This window comes from Panthera onca, chromosome D4 (assembly GCF_046562875.1).
Source record: "Panthera onca isolate mPanOnc1 chromosome D4, mPanOnc1 haplotype 2, whole genome shotgun sequence".
NCBI lineage: Eukaryota > Metazoa > Chordata > Mammalia > Carnivora > Felidae > Panthera > Panthera onca.
The window spans coordinates 61,159,777-61,182,785 of NC_138351.1; the positions used below are offsets into that span (position 1 = coordinate 61,159,777).

General features: G+C 46.7%; 1 protein-coding gene across 2 annotated transcripts; it reads left to right on the forward strand.

The window, feature by feature from the left end:
• The first annotated feature begins 28 nt into the window (after positions 1–28).
• Positions 29–22,170, forward strand: NANS (N-acetylneuraminate synthase). 2 transcript variants are annotated; one of them, XM_060609234.3, is made up of 6 exons: positions 29–250; positions 4,613–4,828; positions 16,346–16,445; positions 17,259–17,413; positions 19,910–20,176; positions 21,940–22,170. In XM_060609234.3, the coding sequence occupies exons 1-6, from the start codon at positions 119–121 to the stop codon at positions 22,147–22,149; spliced, it is 1,080 nt and encodes a 359-aa protein (XP_060465217.1). In that variant the 5' UTR covers positions 29–118; the 3' UTR covers positions 22,150–22,170. The 2 variants fall into 2 exon arrangements, with proteins under 2 accessions (XP_060465217.1, XP_060465218.1); XM_060609235.3 differs by lacking the exon at positions 29–250 and adding an exon at positions 2,902–3,649.
• The last annotated feature ends 839 nt before the right edge of the window (positions 22,171–23,009 follow it).

The window sequence follows — 23,009 nt, forward strand, 5'->3', positions numbered from 1 at the left end:
CTGCGCGGCGGCGGGCTGACGTGGCGGAGCTGACGTGCTTGGGCAGGCCTGTGGTCCCCGCTGGGCTGCGGACCGGACTCGCGGCGGGCAGTGCGGCGCCGGAGCGCAAGCCGCCGCGATGCCACTGGAACTGGAGCTGTGTCCCGGGCGCTGGGTGGGCGGGCAGCACCCGTGCTTCATCATTGCCGAGATCGGCCAGAACCACCAGGGCGACCTGGACGTGGCCAAGCGCATGATCCGCACGGCCAAGGTAAGGGCAGAGCCCGCGAAATAGAGGGCGGGGACCGGGGGCGGGGCCGCGGGAGAGCTGTCGGCGGGGAACTCCTGTGCCTCTCGGTGCACCGTGTGCGACCTGGCGTCCAGCTTGCAGTTGCGTTTCTGAATCTTTGGAATTCTCCTCATCCCTCTCCACGCTCCTGACTGCATTACAGCAGTTGCCTCCTAACCCGACCTAACCCCCTTCTGATGGCACCGTGATCTTTCTAAAACACAGGTCTGATCAGGTCATACCCCTGCCTCACAACTTCAGGGGCTCCCCGTTGGCCGCGGGTAGAGTCGAAACCCTTTAACATAGACTTCAAGACCTTAATGACCTGGTTCCTTCTTGCCTATCATTTTCATCTCCCATATCTTTCAGCGACAGTGAATTACTTCCAGGAAGTTCTAGAAGTTCCTGGAAGTTGCTTTGGTCTCTCTCACTTGCCATTCTTTGTGTTTGGAATATGAAAGGGTTAAAATGCTAGGACTTTGGGTTCAAATTTGGACGCCACCACTTATAAGCTGTGTGAACATGGGATAACGGTTACTTAACCTCTCTGATCCTCAGATTCATCATTTGAAAATCGGCTTGGTAATAGTACTTAACCTCAGAGTGGTAAGGATCAAATGAGATGATTTATGTTAAGCTCTTAGCACAGTACTTGGCACAGAGGACTCAATAAATGTAGCGATAGGAGGTTTATGCATATTATTAACTGCTCCCTCTTGGCAAATTTCTACCTCTGTACAGATCTACTTGGATGCTTTTTCCAACCCTTCCCCTCAAGGATGGGCCCCTATCCTTGTTCCCACCAGATTGCATTGCCATTGTCTAAGTTTCTTTCTCTCTTGTCTTAGATTGTGAGACACTTGAGTGGGGGGACTGTGGTGTTTTCATTGTGATTCTAGCCCCCAGCATGAGGTCTGCACTGTGATTCCTTGGTTTAGAGATTGCTCACTGCATCTGGGTTTTTTTCCTCTTCCCTTCAGTCAAAGCTGTTCACCTGATGTCATCAGTTGTGATTAGGTTTTCCCTTACTCTTCTTTGCAGAGTAACTCTGCTTTTATGGAAGTCTACTGAATCATAAAAACAGTTTCTTTTAAGCTTATTTATTTGTTTTTGAGAGAGACAGCAAGCGGGGTAGGGGGCAGAGAGAGAGGGGAGAGAGAATCCCAAGCAGGTTCTGCACCATCCACGCAGAGCCCCATGTGGGGTTCGAACTCACGAACTGTGAGATCATTACTTGAGCCAAAATCAAGAGATGCTAACTGACTGAGTCACCCAGGCGTCCCCATAAAAAACACTTTTAAAGAGTGACAACTGCTGTTTTTGAGTGCTTACCCTATCAGATACTGGGCTAAATGCTTTAAATGCACCATCTCATTTCATTCCCACAATACAATATACATGGTAGATGCTGTTGGTCTCATTAAAAAAATTTTTTTAATGTTTATTTATTTTTGACAGAGAGAGACAGAGCGTGAGCGGGGGAGGGGCAGAGAGAGAGGGAGACACAGAATACGAAGCAGGCTCCAGGCCCTGAGCTGTCAGCAGCACAGAGCCCCACGCAGGGCTCGAACTCACAGACTGCGATATCATGACCTGAGCCAAAGTCGGTCGCTCAACCGACTGAACCACCTAGGTGCCCCTGTTGGTCTCATTTTAAAGGCTCAGAGAAATGACTTGCCTAAGGGCACACAGGTAGTAAATGTTACATTGCATAGCTTTGCTCCTAGCCAGAGGGCTCTAGCCTTTGTGCTGTAACGTTGTTTTCTAGGGGGAAAATTCCTGCTCTTAATTTAGGGAACAACCTGTTTGTGGAGATGTGACCTCTGAATGCTAAAGTTGTAAAAATACCTAGAGGTGTTGAGGCCATGGAAAGAAACAGAGTTGTTGTTGTTGTTTTCCTGCTCTTTTAATTTTGGAGGTTAGTTTTGGGACAGGGGAGGAGAATGAAGAGGTTGAGGCTTTGGTGTAGTGGAAAGAACACTGGACTGGAGTCAAGAGAACCATTTACTAGCTGAATAATCTTGGGCGGGTGACTCCTCCTCTCTAAGCTTCAGTGTCACTTGTTTCATAGCGTGTGCTTGTTTTTGGTTTTAAATTTACAGTAGTGGAATCTTTTGAAATCTTTTGTATTTTAGGATTTTTTTAAGTCTTTGCTGCCAAATAAAGTCACATTCCATGTTTAGTTACCCAGAGTTGCTCAGACCATGAAACGAATCTATTTGCAATATTAAAAGTTGAGTTCAGGGGCTCCTGGGTGGCTCGGTCGGTTAAGTGTCGGGCTTCGGCTCAGGTCATGATCTCGCGGTCCGTGAGTTCGAGCCCCGTGTCGGGCTTTGTGCTGACAGCTCAGAGCCTGGAGCCTGTTTCAGATTCTGTGTCTCCCTCTCTCTGACCCTCCCCCGTTCATGCTCTGTCTCTCTCTGTCTCAAAAAAATAAATAAACATTTAAAAAAAAAATTTTTTTTTAAAGTTGAGTTCATTCAATTATTTTTGTTTTCTTACAGCAAAATATTATTGTAATTATATGCTATATATAAAATATAAATGTATTATAATTAGAGGTTGCCTAATTGAATGTACTTTTAATTGCCAAATTTTGCTGCAAATGGAGCATCACACCTTGGCCCGTCTGGAGTTCTGCCGCTTGTCATTTGCCAGGAGAGAATCCATAAAACCTTGAACAGAGAAACCATCAACATTTTAGTAAAACAGGGACGGGGATTGTGTTTTCTGAACCTGGAGTTCACCATAGAATTAAACAGTTAAAAGATGTCGCTCAGTTTTAGGAAAGAAGCTGAGGAAAGCAGAGGAAGACCCTGCTCTCCTCCTCATACAACTGCTGTCTTGTGGAATGTGGTAGAACTTTCTCTGACCTCTTGTCTTTAGTAGTCTCTGCCACTTTACTTTTCTCATCTTGCTGTAAAGGAAACATTTGCCCAGAGCAGACAAGCTATTTCACTTCTTGAAGGTAAGTCCACTCCTTGAGGTAGAGCTGAGAAGCAAAGGAGGCAGGAAGCAGCGCTCTGTGGGGCCCTACCCCCTAGCTTGCTGGAGGCCTGGTTGTCGCAGCGAGATCCAGGTTGCAGTCAGGTTGTAGTCGTGAGCCAGGAGACAGACCTGTCCTGCAGCCTTAGGGAAGCAGTCTGTCCAGTCCAGCCAGAGATTCGCTGTGCAGCTGTACTCGGGTCACTCTGGGCCTGGGGATCTTCCTGTGGACAATGAGAGCTCTGTTGCCCAAGGTCACTTTCAGTTCTGTGTTTTGAATCTTCCTGACCATGCCATCTTGTGGTCTTTCCAGGAGTGGGAGCAGAACTGTTAGCACAGATATTTCCGGAGCTGAGGTTTTCAGCAGCGTGAATAACTCTGTCTCCCTAAATGTCCGTGAGTTGAGACTTCAGAGGGTTTTTCTTCATCTTTCTATTGAGTAGTTTTTAAAAGCAGTTTTAAGAGCTTGGGGGCTGTGTGGCAATAGAATTGTGGCTTTTAGAGTCGGACAGTCCAGATTTTATGTTATAGTTTTGGTTCAGTAAGACTGGAACTTAGTTCTAAGTCTTGTTTGTTTGCTTTTTGCTCCAGAACCTCTTGTTCAAACAAGATGCCATGCAAAACGCACAAGTGCAAAACAGCTAAAGCAGAGCTGTCTGTTTCCTGCCCCATAAGGGGCTCCTCAGAACGGTGAAGGGTCCTGGAGCTGGCCCAGAGCTGCTGTTTATGTAGATGGAGACGCCGAGTCCAGAGACAGGAAGTGATTTCTCCAAGGGTTAGCAGATTCTGACTTCCCCTCAATTCTGGCCTAGGGCTCATTTTGCTATCTTCTGCTGAGTTACCCAACTTAAAATCTTCTTTAGCTCTTGAATTATTTTCAATATTCTAATATAAAATAAAATTTTAAAAGCCTTCATTTTTTCCTTTTTGCATTTTAAGGGGGAAAAATAGGGGGAAGCTCCATCCCCAGCCTTTATTTCAAGATTTTCTTCCTTCTGCCCCTTTTGCCACTGTCAGTCAACCTTATTTTTTTTTTTTTAAATACTTATTTATTTATTTATTTTTGGAAGAGCACAAGCAGGGGAGGGGCAGAGAGAGGGAGGACAGAGGATCCGAAGCGGGCTCTGTGCCGGCAGGCTGGCAGCAGTGAGCCCGATGTGGGGCTCGAACTCACGAACCGCGAGATCATGACCTGAGCCGAAGTCTGATGCTCAACCACGCAACCAACTGAGCCACCCAGGTGCCCCTCAGTCAATCTTTATATTTAAAGTTACTGATGTCAGAGCAGTTGCTCCAACATTTCTCTCCTCTGTGAGAATCCAGGACAAGTCACTGAAGGAGCCCTGTTGTGTGTTGCAGGAGTGTGGGGCCGATTGTGCCAAGTTCCAGAAGAGTGAGCTGGAGTACAAGTTTAATCGGAAAGCCTTGGAGAGGCCCTACACGTCGAAGCATTCCTGGGGGAAGACGTATGGGGAGCACAAGCGCCACCTGGAGTTCAGCCATGCCCAGTACAGGGAGCTGCAGAGATATGCCCAGGAGATTGGCATCTTCTTCACTGCCTCTGGAATGGATGAGGTGAGTCCTCATGATTCCCACTCTGTTACCTGCCACTTTAGCAGACCCAGGGGACAGCAGGCGGCCTGGTGGGTTTTGGCCTAGAGTTGGCTCCAGCCCTTGCTTGAGACTTTTGTGCTTTCTGGACCTAGAGTTCCCCATCACATTAACCATATCAATGCCCCACTAAATGGGAAGCCAATGGGAGCAGAGGCCCAGTGAAGTTTTGTGGGAGGAATACCAGAAGTTTCCAAACCAGTTGTCTTTGGGAGTGGGGGGCAGCCACACCGGAATCCCTGAATCCCTCAAAGCTTGTGGGAGACCCGTGCCAGACCAGTTTTCTCTCAGTGGAAAATGGCCTGGACTAGGAATCAGGAAACCTCCATTCTGATAGGGGTCAGGCACTTGCTGAGTGGCCTTCGGTGATTTGGATGGGGGACATTGGTGTCATCCTGAGTTGCTCACAGAATGGCATGCTGACATCCTGGAAAAGTCCAGCTGGTGCCAAGTCTCAGGTCCCATCTGCTTTGTGACCTGCCTCTGTGAGATCCTTTCATGAATTCTTTTTTGAATGTAAAAACTGTAATTGTAAAAATAATAGATAATCACAGAAAGTTTAGAAAACTGACCCATAATCCCTATAGGGTGGTTCTCTTTGTAGATTTCCTCCTGAAGTCTTTTATATACATGTTTCATTGCCTGGTTGCTACATTTGTGAATATTTAGTTGTGCATGCTTTTCCCATTTACCATTATATCACCAGCTTTTACCCATATCTTGTTTTTTCTTTTTTCCAACTTTATTGAGATATAATTGACATATGTATCCCCACATCTTGTGCTTAATATTTTTAATAGCAATACAGTGCTTCTTTTGAGGATTTATAATGTACCTAACCGTTTCTCTACTTTTGGACATGTGGTCAGTTCTTTGTGCTTATAAATAATGCTGGACGTGGACATGGACATCGTTTTTCTGTGTTTTGTGTTGTTTCCTCGGGATAGCTTTTTAGACATGGATCATTAGATGAAACCTATGAGCATTTTTATGACTTGAAACATCTGGAATTCTTTCAGTTGATCAGAATATTTGAAACACTTCCATTTCATTCTGTGGGCCTCTCTGACCATTTGTGCCACTGTTCCAACCCCAAAACAGGGCTGCAAATTGAGCTGAAAAGAAACGGAAGTCTAGTGTAGGCTGTTGGTAGTTTTTTTTTTTTTTTAAATGTGTATTTATTTTGAGAGAGAGAGTGAGCAAGTGAGCATGAGCAGGGGAGGGCCAGAGACAGAGGGAGAGAGAGAGAATCGCAAGCAGGCTCCTCACAGTCAGTGCAGAGCTCAATGTGGGGCTTGAACTCACGAACCTCGAGATCGTGTCCCGTGCCAAAATCAAGAGTCAGACGCTTAATCAGCTGAGCCACCCAGGCGCCCCAACTGTTGGTAGTTTTAACAAGGGTGGGGAGGCAGAGAACCTAGGCATCTGTGGGAAATGACGCATCCAGGCTTCAGTTCTGTGGCCCAAATTCATCCCTTAATTTGCAGCTTTCATAAGCATGACATTCTTCAGCTCCAGTTGTGCATTTGATAATCATAATTTTCTACTTTTGAGTTATATGTTACGGCTTACAGAGCATCTTCCCGTCCAGTAAATATATTTTATCCCTACTGTGCCCCACTCTGCAGATGAAGAAATAGAGGCTTTGAGGGGCTGGGAGGTTTGTGCAAAGTCACACAGCTAGGAAATGGGTCTTGAAGGCAGATCTGATGTGTGGTACCATGTGCTTTCTCTGGTCCTTCAGTTCTGCCTGGGCATCCGTGCAGGTGTGTGTGGCTTTGCAGAGCTCAGCAGAGCCTTTGGGCATCTCCCTTGCTCTTCGCCGCCTTGATGTTGATGGCCTGAGAGTCTCTAAGCCCAAGAGCTTTCCTGGGGACAAGGGGAGAGATTTTTTATGGAAAATGTTCCTAAAGAGGTTGCTGGGCATTTTTCTGATCCCAGTTTAAAGAGCACTTCCTCTGGGAATTCTTCCTGTTCACTGGCTTGATTCAGGCCCCTCCAGATGTATTCTTCTGGTACTTTTGTAATTGCGTACTCTTGTGTGTTACTCTTGTGTGTGTACTCTTGTGTACTCTTGTGTGTTAACTCCTCCCTACTAAACTCCGAGCCCCACAGCATCCCTGGTGCCTGGCGTGCAGCAGGTGGTTGGGAAATACTTGTTGAAGGAATAAATGAATGAACCAAACAAAAAGGGTTAGTGGAGTTTTTTTTGTTTGGTCTTTTTTAATAGTTCATTTTTGAGAGAGAGACAGAGCACGAGTTGGGGAGGGGCAGAGAGAGTGGGAGACACAGAATCCAAAGCAGGCTCCAGGCTCTGAGCTGTCAGCATAGAGCTTGACATGGGACTCATAGTCATGAATGTTGAGATCATGATCTGAGCTGAAGTCGGCCTCTTAACCAATTGAGCCACCCAGGCGCCCTAGTGGATTTTTTTTTAGTTAATATTTTAATTTTATTTAAATCCAAGTTAGTTAACATATAGCGTAATAATGATTTCAGGAGTAGAATTTAGTTACTCATCACTTAGATAGTTTTTATCAGATTCTTTTTTTTTTTTTTTTTTTTTAAATTTTTTTTTTATTTTTTTAATTTTTTTTTTTCAACGTTTTTTATTTATTTTTGGGACAGAGAGAGACAGAGCATGAACGGGGGAGGGGCAGAGAGAGAGGGAGACACAGAATCGGAAACAGGCTCCAGGCTCCGAGCCATCAGCCCAGAGCCTGACGCGGGGCTCGAACTCACGGACCGCGAGATCGTGACCTGGCTGAAGTCGGACGCTTAACCGACTGCGCCATCCAGGCGCTCCTATCAGATTCTTAAACGATCTGTAAATTAAAAAAGTTTAAGCAGGAAAGAATGTGGGCTTTAGGATCTAAAAGACTTGGGTGTTGTTTTTGGTTTTACTATTAGCTAACATTTCTTGAGTATTTACAATGTACCAAGTTCTGTGCTAGGTATTTTAAAAATATCAATTCATTTACTCCTCTTAGCCTCTTCAGATAGGACAATTTTTTTAAAAAAATAGTTATTCATTTTTGAGAGAGCATGAATGAGGGAGGGGAAGAGAGAGGAGGACAAAGGATCCAAAGCAAGCTCTGAGCTGACAGCAGCCAGCCCATGTGGGGCTTGAACTCCCAAATCATGAGATCATGACCCGAACTGAAGTCAGACACTCAACCAGCTGAGCCACCCAGGCGCCCTGGGTAGGATAGTTATTATCTCCATTTCATAGGGAGGGTGTCAGTAGTTACGGATCAGCTAAGCCAGGCCGACTCCAGAGCCCTCCTGCCTGACCACGCTCTCCTTTCATCTCTCTGGGCCTGTTTCCTCTTAAGGGCCACCCATTGATTAAAATACAGAACATGCAGGCCTTGTTTTCTGGAACTGGTGAGACCATATGTGTAAAGCACACGTCTCAAGGCAGGACTAGGTCTGTGTGTTCACCGTGAACTCAGATCCTGACATAGTGATCCTGATACATGCCAGTACCTGCTTAGTCAGTGCCTTGGTGGAAGGAAGCTCACACCTAGAAAGTGACATTTGTTTTCATAACATGCCTGTTTCGCATTACTGCGGGTTCGTGGCGTTTTGGGATTGCCCTTTAGCAGTCCCTAGGACTCAGGCACTCAGAGACAACTGAGCCCCCGTCCTCAGAGGGCAGGTTTGGGTTCAGGAAACTACTCATCCTTCCTATGCTAAACGTGAAACTTTTGGTCTGATTGACTTAGTAACGAGTCAGTAATGGGCAGGTTTGTTTCTGTAGGGCCCACAGAGCTCTGGAGAGAATTTCCAAAGAAGATTACAACAAATATTTTGGATCCCTAGTGTTGTCTTTGCAATAAGCACACAGCCTTTCCCAGAGTGGCTACTTTAAGAAGCACTGGCATTTGAGGACTGAGTCCTGCCTGGTCTTTTTGTTAAAACTAATTAGCCTCGGGGGTGTACTTGCCCCCCTCCTCCACCACATAATTGCTTCCCCAGGACAGTTTTCCTAAAACCTGACTGTATCCAATATTGAGTCCATAGAAGGGGGAAGTGGAAGAGGTCATTTGGGAATTCCGCAGCAGTGACACCTGAGATCAACAATAACACATGAGAGTAACGGGAAGAGTGTGGCGGCAGTTCTCAAAGTGTGGTCCAGGAACCGTGGGGGAATCGTGAGACCTTTCAGAAGCTCCACCAGGTCCAGACTATTTTCGTAGTGATACTCAAATGTGATTTGCCTTTTTCACTGTCATACTCTCCCACGTGTATAGTGGAGTTTTCCAGAAGCTGCATGATGTTCGATGACGCCATTCCGCTGGCAGTACCTGAGGAAAGGTATGCTGTATGCTCTCTGTTTTAGTAACAACTCTTTTCACAGACCATACAATTCACCAATTAAAGCTTACTTTACAATTCATTTGTTTTTATTGTTTTTTAAATGTTTATTTTTAAGAGAGAGAAAGTGAGCGAGTGGGGAAGGGCAGAGAGAGAGAGAGAGACACAGAATCTGAAGCAGGCTCCAGGCTCCGAGCTGTCAGTGCAGAGCCCCATGCAGGGCTCGAACTCACAAACCATGAGATCACGACCTGAACCGAAGTCAGACGCTCAAGTGACGGAGCCACCCAGGTGCCCCCAGTTGTTTCTCACATATTCACAGAGTTGTGACTATCACCGCAATTGATTTTGGCGCATTTTTATCATGTACCCGTAAACAGCCATTTCTCAATCCCCCCCAATTCCCTCAGGCCTAGGCAACCACTAATCTGCTTTCTGTCTCTATAAATTTGCCTTTTCTGGACATTGCATATAAACAGAACAAGACAGTATGTGGTCCTGTCTGTCTGGCTTCATTCACATAGTAACGTGTTCAAGGTTCGGCCGTGTTGTAGCGTGTATTAGTGCCTCACTTCTTGTTATTGATGAGTAATATTCAGTATTATGGATATAGAGTACCTTTTATTTACCCATTTGTCAGTTGATGGACATTTGGATTGTTTCTACTTTTTGGCTAGTGTGAATAATGCTTCCATGAACATTCCTGTACAGGTTTTAGGGACATGTTTTCATTTCTCTCCGGGATGATATATGGTAACTCTGTGTTTAATTTGTGAGCAATTGCCAGACTGTTTTTTTTCCAAAGTGACTGCACCTACAATCCTCCTAGCAGTATATGAGGGTTCCGGTGTCTCCACATCCTCACCAACATTTGATATGATCTGACTTTCTGATTCTAGGTATCCTAGCAAGTGTGAAATAGTATCTGGTCGTGGTTTTGATTTGCATTTCCCTGATGGCTGATCATGTTGAGCATATTTTCATATGCCTATTAGCCATCTGTATACCTTCTTCGGAAGAATATCTGTCAGATCCTTTGCCAATTTTTAATTGGGTTATTTGTCTTTATATATTCTAGATAGGAGTCCCTAGTCAGATACAGATTTGTGGAAATGTTTTCCATTCTCTGGATCGTCTTTTCACTTTTTGATGATATCCTTTGAAACACAAACATCTTTAATTATGATGCTGTCCAATTCATCTTTTTGTATGTGTGTGTGTGCTTGTCTATTCTTATGATTTAAAAATTTCTCAATTTTAAACCACATTGTGGTCTTGCTACATAGCTGTGAGTCTGGCTAAAGCAAAAAGTGACAATAACACCAAAGGTGGGAAGGACGCAGAGAAAATGGATAATTCATACATAGCTGGTGGGAATGTAGAACAGCATAATCGCTCTAGAAAATAATATGGTAGTCTCCTTTTTTTTTTTTTTTTTAATGTTTATTTTTGAGAGAGAAAGAGAGACAGCATGAGCAGGGAAGGGCAGAGAGACAGGGAGACACAGAATCCCAAGCAGGCTCCAGGCTCTGAGCTGTCAGCACAGGGCCTGACATGGGACTCAAACTCATGAACCAGGAGATCCTGACCTGAGCTGAAGTCGTGCACTTAACCGACTGAGCCACCCAGGTGCCCCGGTAGTCTCCTTTTTTTAAAAACAACTCTATTTTAGTACAATTCACATATGGTGTCATATCACAATTCACTCACTTAGAGGATACTGGTAGTTTCTTATAAAACCGGACATGTAAAAGAATTTTGTACCTATGTGTGGGGATGGGTAATGACTGAACTAACCATTTCATAATATATATGTATATCAAATCATGTTGTACACTCAGAACTAATACATTGCTGTGTGTCCATTTTATCTCCGTAGAAAATAACCATTTATTGCATACCTGAAAAAAACACCACCACAAACTAGATGTGTGCTCATCACGTTGCTTGCCATGCGTCATTTGGTAATTTCTCCTAAAAGAAATGAAAACGTGCATTGACATAGAAAGCTGTACGTGCATGTCCATAACAACTTTATTTGTAACAGCCCCCAAACTAGAATAACCCAGATAGTTCTCTGGTAGGTAGGTGAATGAATGGTTCCAGCCATAAAAGGAATGAACTGCTGATACATGTTGTGGCTTGGATATATCTCCAGGGTATTACGTTGAGTGAAAAAGCCTGTCTCAGAAGGTTGCATACTATACCATTCATTTTATAGAGCAATCTTGAACTGACGAAATTACAAAGGTGGAGAGCAGAGAAAGGGTTATCGGGGTTAGGGAGGGGAAGGAAGGCAAGGGGATGTGGCTGTAAAAGTGTAATACATGGGATACTTGGAGTGATGGCACAGTTTTGGATTGTGACTGGTAGTCGTGAGTCTGTGCACATGGTAAAACTGCATAAAATTAAATACACACACACACAAACGAATACATGTAAAAATGGTGAAATCTGAGTAAGATCGGTAGACTCTTCTCAATGTCAATTTCCCGGTTGTGATTTTGTGTTCTAGTTTTGCAAGATGTCACCATAGGGGACAACTGGGTGAAGCGTACATAGGAATTCTCTGTATTATTTCTTAGAGCTTCCTGTTAAGCTAAATTATCTCAAAATTAAAAGTTTAAAGTTAAAAAAGCCCAAATTCCTTAGTTGTAATTTTAATTCAATAAATATAAGTAGCTAGAACCTACAAAAACAAAAGCCCTGTAGGGTCCATAGTAATTTTAAAGAGTGTAAACCTTTGAGACCCCATGCCGAATGTCACATACCCAGGCCGTTTGATCTCATGGTTAAGTGCATGGACTCTGGGGTCAGATTTTGAGTTTGAATGTGGTTCCGCCTGTCATTCTGTGTGGAGGTTGTTGAACCTCTTTGTGCTCCTGTTTCTTCGGCTGCTAAGTAGGGTTAGTACCTGAACCCATCTTGCAAGGTTGTTGTGAGGATGAAACCTGATTGTTGATATAAAGCATAGCACACAGCCAGCACTTAGCAAACATTAGCTACGGTGAAGGTAGGCAACCTGCGCCGAGTGTCAGGACGGCCGGCTTCTTAGCCTGACTCTGCTCTGAGTTGATCTCAAGTGTGAGCTTGTGGAGACCCTTCCCTCTCTGGGTCTCTGTTTCCTTTCGAGTGTGAACCCGCTGCCGTCCAGGGGCTCTCCCAGCCGGAGAAGAGGTCACTAAGGGCACTTACACCTGGAATGAGGACTTTCCTTCTCAGTCCGTGTCGCCAGGCATGTGAGCTCCAGGATGTGGACTCTGAAGGAGAGAGGGCACCTCCTTGCATCTGTGAGGCTGCCTGGGAAAAGTCACCTCTTTAGATCTTTAGATCGTTCGCTCGTAGGTGGCTTGGAGCTAGAAGCAGGAGCAGCCGGGAGATGGAGGAGAGCCCGGGGATTGGTGGGCGGCATCTGCCCCTCAGCCTTTCCCTTCGGTTCCTGTCTCTCTGCTCCCCAGGAAGCCCTTCTGTGTGGTGTGTGCAGCGCGTGCTCTGCAGCCACACTGCCTGAGTTCAGGTTCTCAAGTTGACACTTTGTGGGTTCAGGTGCCTCATGTGACCTTTTTGAGCTGCAGGTGTCCCATCCGTAAAAACAGGATAATAAAGGTGCCCGCCCCACGTGGCAGTGGCGAGGTGTTGGGTGCGAGGGCTGTGCCAGACCTGCATCCACCGAATGATGGCCATTCTGTTATGCAGAACCCTTTGGGGTTGTTCTGTTTCACACTGTGTGGACAAGGAGGCTTCTCTGCCCTGGGAATGCCATTTGTTCCCAAGGATTCTCCCGGCTGACCCGGGCGAAGGCAGTGAGGGGAAATGCGTTCTTAAGAGCCTTTACAAGAGTTCATTTGTTTTGCTTACCAGGTCCCTTTGCTGAACCTGCACGTCCTGTCTGCCTGGCTATTGGAAGTAGGTTGGTCCCTTGTTCTGTGTTTACCTGGCAGGTGGCTCTGAGTATTTACCCACCTTAACTTCCTTGTGGACAGTAGCCATTTGTGGAGTGCCTGTTTTCTCCACTCTTTGTGCTGTCCCGAGGTGTTCTTCATATGCTGAGGAGAGGTTGTGGTGTCGTGGAATTTTATTAAGGCTGAGAAAACTACCAGGGCACCTGGCCAAAGCTGCAGAGAGGCTCGTGGGATGGGGCTGAGATGAGTAGAGTTCCTTTGGTCTAAATGGAGAGTTCTATTGAGAAAGCAAATGGAGGCCATGACGGTCGAGGTGGTGAAGGACGTGCTGCCCTCACACACAGGTGCCCCATCCTAGCAGAGGTGCCCTTTGAGGCGCCCTCTTTCCTCCTCTCTTCTTTCCTTTGCCACCTCCACCAGCAGGGCACCCCCCTGCCCAAGCCGTGATGCACTCTGACAGGGCCACGGGGAGTCTCATGTCCCATGCTTCCCCCCTCATCATTCTGTCACGCTGGGCAGCTCGCCAGGACCCTGTTCTCCACGACTCATCACTCTGGGCTTCTTTTTCCTTTTCCACAGGATCCAAAAGCTGAGAGCAGGGGAAGGGGCTTTAGAAAAATCCCAACTCCTCTTCTTGCTTTGGTTACCCCTCAGATCTGTGGGCCATGATGCAGAAAGGGGACTCTGTGGGCACACATTATCGATCCTCGTTGATAATAATTATTACCAATTAATTCTTGGCAATAAAGCCTCCCCGCCTCCCCCCCCCCCCCCCCCCAGTAAGCAAGGTTCTGAGTTGAATAAGTTTGGGAAGCACTGGAATTAAAAAAATAAAATGCTAGACAAGTGATTTCTTGGGACTCTGTAAGAGGGAGTTCTGGCAGTGCAGCATTTCACTGAAACCAGGTTGCTGGTTGGGCCCTTTTCTGTGTATTAAGCCAGCTGGATGCCCAGGGAAGGTCTTGTCAGCAGAATTCCTTCCAGACAGACTGAAAGCCTTTGTGCTGCGGGGTGGGAGGGAGATGTGAGGCTGCCTGGCCTCACTGTACCCCTAGATGAAAAGGGGATGGACAGCAGGGTGGGCAGACTAGGGGAAGCCAGGGAGTCCCTGGAGAACGGGGGGGGGGGGGGGGGGGTGGCACCGGCACTAACCTAGCCTCAGGGGGCCTGGGCACGGCAAGACAGCCTCAGGATGGAAGGCTAGGATCTTCCCCATTACTGAGGTTGGAACCCTTTTTGCAGAGATGAAGCCACAGTGGTAGTGTTCGGAGTGACCGCTAGGTGGGACTGGTTCTCTGGGAGGACTGCAGACAGGCCCCTTTCCCTTTGGAGAGGAATTTGTCCCCTTTCTTCACTTGAAAACTGTAGAATTCCAAGCAGATTTTCCAGCCTTCGTAGGTAAGCTTCTGCAAAGTGTATTCTCCTGCATTTGGTTTTTCCTCGCTCCTGCTCGCCCTGTGCCTCTCCTGAGTGGGCTCATCCTCTGTGCCCTTGGGGGCTTTTTCATCAGGAGCCATTTCTCTTAGAAGTTGAACATTATAAAGAAGAAAACTTAGCATAGGGTTTTCCCTCTTACAATAGAAAACACTCTATCTGCCAGATAGAATGAGAAAAGTGGGGGAAGTCAACTTTGTTCAATAAACACTTTAGAAGGAATGTTTTTCATCCTCCATCATAGGGCTGGTCAGCAGTGTGAGAGACACGTGAGCAGGAGAGGCCAGGTGGAACAACATGGAAGGGAGAAGAGAGGTGAGGAAGAAATATAGCAGAGGGAAGACCGTGAGAACCGCAGTACAGGTAGTTTAGCAGGCTTGGGAGTAGAACTCAGACCACACTGGATGGCGTCTCTTGGACCCAGGGGGTTGTGAACTGCCTTTGAACTGTTCACTGGCTGGTTATGCACCGGGTGTGGCTTTCTGGCGGCTCTAACCTTCACGATATTAGAGGATTTACAGATGAGGAAAGTTAGTCTCTGATTGCAGCCAGTGATTGGAGTAACTTATCACCTGCCGACAAGATGGAAGGAAGTTCAGGCAGCAGCGAGTTGACTTAAAGCACCTGCTGGCCGAATGACCTCATGCTGTTCCTGGCCACCCTATGCCCTCTGGATTTTCAGGCACGGTGACCGACCTCCTTGTAAAATAGGGTTCACGGAGCAGCAGTGGCGGTCTTACCCAAGAACTTAATGGAAACACAGACCCTCAGGCCCCACCTTAACCCAGCAGAGTCAGAATTTGCGTTTCATCTGAGCAAGATCCCCAGGAGACTGGTATCCCATATTAAAGTGTGAGAAGCAGTGACGTAGCTGATCAGGCCTTCCAAACCTACTTCCGAAACCCAGGCAGCATTTTACAATAGATCAAACTTAGGTATAGGGAAACATTCTGAGATATTGATTCTCCCCACTTCTGATCTCCTACTTCAATTTTTAAAAATAGTAAAAAATGTAGTTTTTTGTAATTTGATGACCAACTGAGACTTTTAAAACTTGTGGCCCACTGATTCCTTTAGCAAGTGTTCACTGACACTTGCCAGTTTCCTGATCCTGAGTCTTACTGATGAATCCCAGTGGAGGTGAACGATGGTAAAGGGCCCTCCATAGGTAACCTCAAGCAGTGATGTTGTGTCAAAAAAAGTGAATGAGGTTTGTTTTTCCTGTGGGCAGCATTGTTTGGGGGCTGAGAGGGTTTGGGTTTGATGGGCCCTGCCAGCTGTGGATCACTATGTCAGGCCTGGGCCATAAAATGCTTCATGTTTTCCCGCTTTTGGCAAGGATTGAAATGGCCTCTTTCCCTGGCTATTTGGTTTTGAGTAAAGGGTGAGGCCTTTGGGAGCCATTCAACTTTCTCGCCACCCAGTTTCCTGGGTCAGGATTAGGTTGTTCAACCCTTTTCCAGTTCTTCACTGGGCCCTGGGTCCCTTGGAAGGCAGCTCTTCTCACCACTGTACCATCAACACACACTCCCTGGGTCCCTTGGGAAGGGATGTCTCGCCTGGGGTCTGAATCTTTGGCAGATCTCATCACCAGTACAGGCCAGCATGCAGTGTTGTTGGACAGATGGATGGGTGGCTAGGAATGAAAGAAGGTTTGAATGTGAATGAAAGGACTGGTAACACATCTTTGCCTGCTTTCATGTTGTTGCGAGAGTCCCTCTTGCTGGGCAAGACCAGGGGGTTTTCTGTTTGTGGCTCCTCGCCTGACCCGAGGGCAGTAATTTTGAACGGTGGTGCGAAAGAGCTCCTTCTTTGGTTTTTATAGATGGCAGTTGAATTTCTGCATGAGCTGAATGTCCCATTTTTCAAAGTTGGATCTGGGGACACTAACAATTTTCCTTATCTGGAAAAGACCGCCAAAAAAGGTAAGTGTTTAATTTTTGCCCTAAAATGAGGGAGTCCAAACCTTCCCATTTTTATTCCTTTAGTAGAACCCGCTAATGAAGTCTCCTGAAGACAGACTTTAGAAACCTCTTTTTTCAATTAGCATATACTTCCACAGTTGCATGTGCTGACTTGAAAGAAATTAAGAACAAGTCAGTTTTGATAAGAACTTTTAAAATTAAAAATTATTTTATTGTGTTGATTTATATGAAATTGAGGATATGGCAGTACAGAGGAAGTTCTGACTTGGAGAAATAGTCTTGATCTTGTAGAGTCTCTACCCTCCTCCATTATGGTTTGGAAAGTGGGTTTGCAACCTGAATCATCTCGTTTGATTCTCAAAACAGCCCTGGGACTGAAGTTGGTTATTTGATTATGATGCTTCATACTGCTTCATAGATGAGGCATGCGAGGCCACACAGCTGGGAGGCGGCCGCTCCGGGGCTCACACATCTGCTCTCGAGTCGGGGGCAGTGCTCACCCGACCGTGCTGTGCACACTCTTACCCCAATGAGATGCTCACCTTTCTCTGAGGAGTGTGAAATTCCTCTGCCTCCTCGATTCAGTTCACTTTGCCAAACAGTAATATTGAGGGTGAGGGGAGTCTCCATTTCCTCTGGGTTGAGGGCAAGAATCCACCAAGCTCCCCTCTCACCACGCAGCGGCTGGCACAGTGTTGGAGAGATGTCTGTGGGGTTCATTTGAATGATGAGACGAGCAATTGGGGTATGCTTGAGGGACAGTCAGAACCCCTAAAGAGAAAGTGATGATGGTGTTGGCGTTGGGTCACTCAGGCCGCCCAATGGTGATCTCCAGCGGGATGCAGTCGATGGACACCATGAAGCAAGTCTATCAGATTGTGAAGCCCCTCAACCCCAACTTCTGCTTCCTCCAGTGTACCAGTGCGTACCCGCTCTCCCCCGAGGACGTCAACCTATGCATCATCACGGTGAGCAAGCCGTTGTCTGACTGGGCCACAACAAAATGGCTTTTCTTGGGTCATTTACTGTGGGAAAGAGGGGGCCTTCGTTGTAACCAAAATTCTAACCCATCTTGACATGCTTCGTGTAATTTGACCCTCCATTCACAATCTCGTAGTTATAGAATTAAATTAGAACCAACTGTGCAGTTAAGGAAGCAGATATATTCTAAAGAGGGTGATTATAAATTAAATTTTCTGAAAACCAATCTTAATTTTTCCCACTATGAAATTTTAGGTGTGAGTCCTCATAATTGCCTCTCTATATTTTCTGTATCGTGTGTATTGACCATTAGAGGTCCCTCTTCTGTAAACTGCTGGTTCATACCCTTTTTTAGTACGTTGTCTTTAGTGTCTATGTGTGTGGCAAAATAAAAGATTTCCCATTTTAACCGTTTTTAAGTGTACAGTTCAGTGGCATTAAGTACATCCACACCGTTGTGCGACCGTCACCGCCATCCATCTCCAGAACTTTCTCATCTTCCCAAACTGAAACTCTGTCCCAGTTAAACACGAACTCCCCATTCCCTTTTCCCCCCGGCCCCTGGCAGCCACCATTCTGCTTTCTGTCTCCATGAATTTGACTCCTGTAGAGACCTCATCTAAGTGCAATCCTACAATATGTGTCCTTTGTGTCTGTCTTTTTGCACTTAATGTAATGTCTGCGAGGTTCATCCATACTGTAGCGTGTGCCAGTATTTCACTGCTTGTTGAGGCTGAAGAATATTCCATTGTGCGTATGTACTGCGTGTTGTTTACCCATCTGTCCGTCGATGGACATTTGGGATGTTTCCACCTTTTGGCTATTGCGAATAATGCTGGTAGGAACAGTGGTGTACAAATATCTGTCCGGTTTTCTTCATACTGAGTTGTAGGAGACCTTCTTGAAACTTCTGGCTTTTCCTTCTCTGCGCTGCTTGCCAGCTCTGTTGTTTTCTACCTATAATCCTGAGCCTCCCTGAGGCCCAGATGGGTTACAGTGACAGACTTGAGGGAGCTTTCTCTCTCCCAGGATTTGGTCTATCCACCTCAGTCATCTTACAGATGGTGAAATCCAGTCCCAGAGGGAAAAGGACTCTTGCCTGAGCTTTCACAGCGTCGTGGTGCAAAGCTGGGACTACAACCCTTTGTCTCTTGTAGTCTCAGGCCATCTCCATCCCTACGTGCTTTCGCCTCGTAGCACCTGAAGCTCCACTTAATTAGAAACATGTATATGTAATTATCATACAGAAACGCTGTAGTGATACTAGTGGAATTGCAAATATACACAGACACACAGTTAATCTTGATACTGCAATTAACCAGTGCCCTTTTATATTTTCCTTTTAGTAACAGTATTTGACATTCTGGCTTTTTCCACGAGAGTATAAGCTTTTGTGCATGTTGCTACACAGTCTTCATATTTAACTTAAAAAAAAAAATTAGCCTTTTTTGAAAACGGACACTGCTGTCTCTTTACCTAAATTTGTGTCTCTCCCAGTTGGTGGTTTTTTCTCCATTTCTAGCTTATCTCTAAACCATGTTATTTTAAAAATTTTAACATGGTTTTTAAAAAAAACTCAAACATCTCTGAAAACATAATCTAGAAAGTAAACGTGCTCTGGAATCTCATCCCACAGAGATCACTATAATGGGCAGTTTACTGTTTGAGACTCCAGATATTTTCCTTGATTTTCTTTCTCTGTGGAGTGTGGCCCCTCTTTCCATTCTCACCCAGGCTGCCGTCGTGGCCTCTCTCGATACCAGGGCACAGTGAGGATTCAGTTGCCCGCTTGCCCCGTCCCGGGCCCGGTACAACCATGTTAGAGCAGTTTGACCCTGTCACCTGCATTCCTGTGTTCATTATGCACCCTACAGCCTGGTTTTCGGGGCCTTTGCCACTCAGCTGCCCTAATCTTATATCAAACCCCATCTGGGTCTTCCTACTACTCTTAAGCTTTCCGGTCACCCTCAATGACAAGACTCACTTGACGAATGTCTTTTGTTACATTCAGTGAATTATAGATCACAGATTAGTTAATTATTTAGCATTTTCCCCAAAGGATTGTTTCGAGATTGGGCTGCATATATTATTGATGACGATATGTGTGCATACAGCACACTTGCTTTCAGCAGCTCAGGCTAATTAAATGTGACGGCTGCTTTTTGAATGAGTTTCGGCAATCGGCCGTGGTTCTGTTGTTATTCCTGGTGGTTCGCGTAGTGTGAAGCATTCCTGGAGTGCATTCTTGATAACGGTAGCCATTATTTTGGCAGCATTCCAGCGCGCTGAGTGCTTTTCGTGCATCTGGAGCAGCCCTGGACAGGTACCACTATTATCCCAGGAAGGAGAAGCTCAGAGAGCCTCAGCATCTTGCCTGTAGTTGCTCAAAGAGTGAGCAGCTCAACTGGGACTCCAACCTAGCTCTTCCTGACTCTGCACTGTATGCATAATTTAGCCTTTTCTCTTTTTTTTCTATTTTAAAGGAGTATCAGAAGCTCTTTCCTGACATTCCCATAGGGTATTCTGGCCACGAAACAGGCATAGCGATATCTGTGGCCGCAGTGGCTCTGGGCGCCAAGGTTTTGGAGCGCCACATAACTTTGGACAAGACCTGGAAGGGGAGTGACCACTCTGCCTCGCTGGAGCCTGGAGAGCTGGCCGAGCTGGTGCGGTCCGTGCGCCTTGTGGAAAGGGCCATGGGCTCCCCGACCAAGCAGCTGCTGCCCTGTGAGATGGCCTGCAACGAGAAGGTGGGTTCTGCACAACTCTGCCAGGCTGCACTGCTCTGAGTGGGGCCTCAGTGGGCTTACGTGCCAGGGGAGTCAGTACCAACCCTGCCTGAGCCCGGGCCGACCGTCTGAGTGTCTCTGGGCTCATATCAGCCGCAGGAGAAGCTTGTCACTTAAGGGAGCCTCAGCAGTTTCTCTGGCCTCCTAGAATCACGTTACGGCTTCCCACCAAGTCTCTGAAGCTTGTGGCACCAGTGCTGTAGACACCAGGAGATGTAAGGGGGTGGGGGTAGAAGGCACCTGGGTGGTCAAGCCTGGGGTCCCTTGGAGTAGGTAAGCCTTGAGAAACAGTTGGGCCAAGGGGTTCCGTGAGGCACCGGGAGAAGGGCCTGTGATACACAGAGGCACCCCTAAACGGAGGAGGCCCTAGATGGACAGGGAGGCCCTAGATGGACAGGGCCATGTGTGGTGCAGGGGGTTGGCGGGGGGGGGGGGGGGGGTGGCGAATCTTCCCTCAGGAGCAGTGTGAGCTGTGCAGCATTGACCTTCAGACAGAGGGGACGCTGAGGCCAAGGACTGCCTGGTTTGCTGACCACCTGGGCTTCTTGGAAGCCGTGGCCTAGACCTGTCCTGGCCTCTAGTCATACAGCCCAGTGTCCTGGAGCTGCCAGGACTGCAGCCGCTCCTGATCTGCTGTGGCTGTCTGGGTCGAGGCAAAGACCAAACACCAGGCATGCGTGAAGAATGTTTTCATCTTTTATTCTAGTGGGGCCTGATTGCCTCCCTCAAATTAAAGATGTGAAGTACCAGGAGATGAAAATAACAGTAAAAGGAAACAGACTGCCTTGCAGAAGAAAGGGAGAGAGAATCACGCCAGAAATGCGGGAGAGTTTGCATTTGGTTACTTTGGTTTTGAGCCTCTTGGCTCCCTGGGCAAACAGCGATGGATAGTGGGATGCGTGATCGGATAACATCCGCTGACAGACCTTTTGTCCTGGCACTTACTTTTAGAATTGACTCCTTGGCCCTCACATGGTGCAGTGACTTGTTCAACAGCATTTAGGGACAAGACATAGAAAGACTGGTCATGAGCTTCTGGTACCCTTCATTCCCCTCGGCTGCCTGTCCCTGCCTGCCCCTTCGTAGGCGGCCCCTTTTCCCGTCCGCTGAATAACGGCACACTCGGTCTTTTGTGAGCCCTCTATATTCTTATTTTACCGAGCATGGTGGCTGTAAGGTTTGTGTCCCTTAAGAGCAGTGGGCCAGGAGTCAGAATCCCAGTTTCTTGCAACTTTGGCCAAGTTTTCTGCCCTCTATGGATCTCAGTTTAGTTTCTCCGCGTTTAAAATGAGATGTTGAACTGAATGATGACAAATCATAATGTTCACGTACTGGGAGCATGTTCCAGGTAGATGACATATATTATTACCACTAATTCTTGTAGTCGTCTGACATGCTGGAGGCACTATTATTTCCCATTTTACAGAGAAACTCAGGCACGGCTTGTACCCGCCTGAAGGGAATTTGGACCTGGGTCTGTTTGGCTGTATAATCTGAGCCCTTTCCTTTACACTTTATTGTTAAGGCCCCTCTCTGAGTCTCTAAGTTCACCCCACACTGGCTGAGTCCCCACTCTGTGTGAGGTTCTGTTCTAGGCACCGGTGGGAGAACAAAGTCCCTGCTCCCAGGGTACCTGTGAAGACTGGTCAGGGACCTTGGGTATAAAACAACATGTTCCAGTTAACTTCTGGGAGGCTGGCACTGAGTCTTAATTTTATCCACAGCTGGGCAAGTCCGTGGTGGCCAAAGTGAAAATTCCAGAAGGCACTGTTCTAACGTTGGACATGCTTACTGTGAAGGTGGGTGAGCCCAAAGGCTACCCTCCTGAAGACATCTTTAGTCTGGTGGGCAAGAAGGTCCTGGTCACTGTTGAAGAAGATGACACCATCCTGGAAGAATCGGTAGAAAATCATGGCAAAAAAATCAAGTCTTAAAATAAAGTGCCATTCTCTGAATTCTGAATTGCCTTGCTCGTACTGTCAGGGGAGGTGGGGTAGGAGTGATGGTCTCCAGAAACCTGGCTTTCATCTACTCCTCCTCCCTAGACACACAGTTTTGGGTCAGGCCCTGTCTCAATCCCATAGGAGGGATACAAAGAGCAAACATGTCAGTCTCTGCTTCACGTTGGCTGGCCCAGAAGGGGAGGTGGGCTCAAAAGCAAATCATTGTTGTCTAGCTGCTGTGTGGGTACACAGGGGTGAAAGCTCATTGTACAAGGCCCTCTTCTTTAAGCCTTCTTTCATCCTGCCTATAAAGCCAGTCCACATGACCCCAAATCTCCCTTCTGTCCTGACCTCCAGCTGTCTCTTCGCTGTTGCCCTTATTCTCTCCCTGCCCTGGGCCTCTGTATCCAGTGAGCTGTATAGTGATTGGTGGGCATCAGAGAAGGGGTTGGTCAAGGATCTTGCAGGCAGAGAAATGTTAAAAGCCTGCATATATCTGTGAGCGAAGAGAGAGAAATGTTCATTCCTTTCAACAACATGGAGGTTCTGCTCTGTGCCAGGCCCTGCTTTAGGTACTGGGATTCAGCGGTGAGCAGCCCACATTTCTTCATGGAACTTCATTCAGATGGGGATAGATGCACAGCAAACCATAAGCATAGTAAGTAAATCACGGTAAGTTAGAAGGTGCTATGTGCAGTGGGGGCGGGGGAGTGGGGAATAGGGCTGGGTAAGGGAGATGGGGGTGTGGGGCTTGGTGTATTTGTAGCTTGTGGTGATTTTTTAATACAGTGGTAATGCTGAAATCAGCCCTTCCCTAATCCATAATGAAACCCAGCTAACAAGAAAGATTC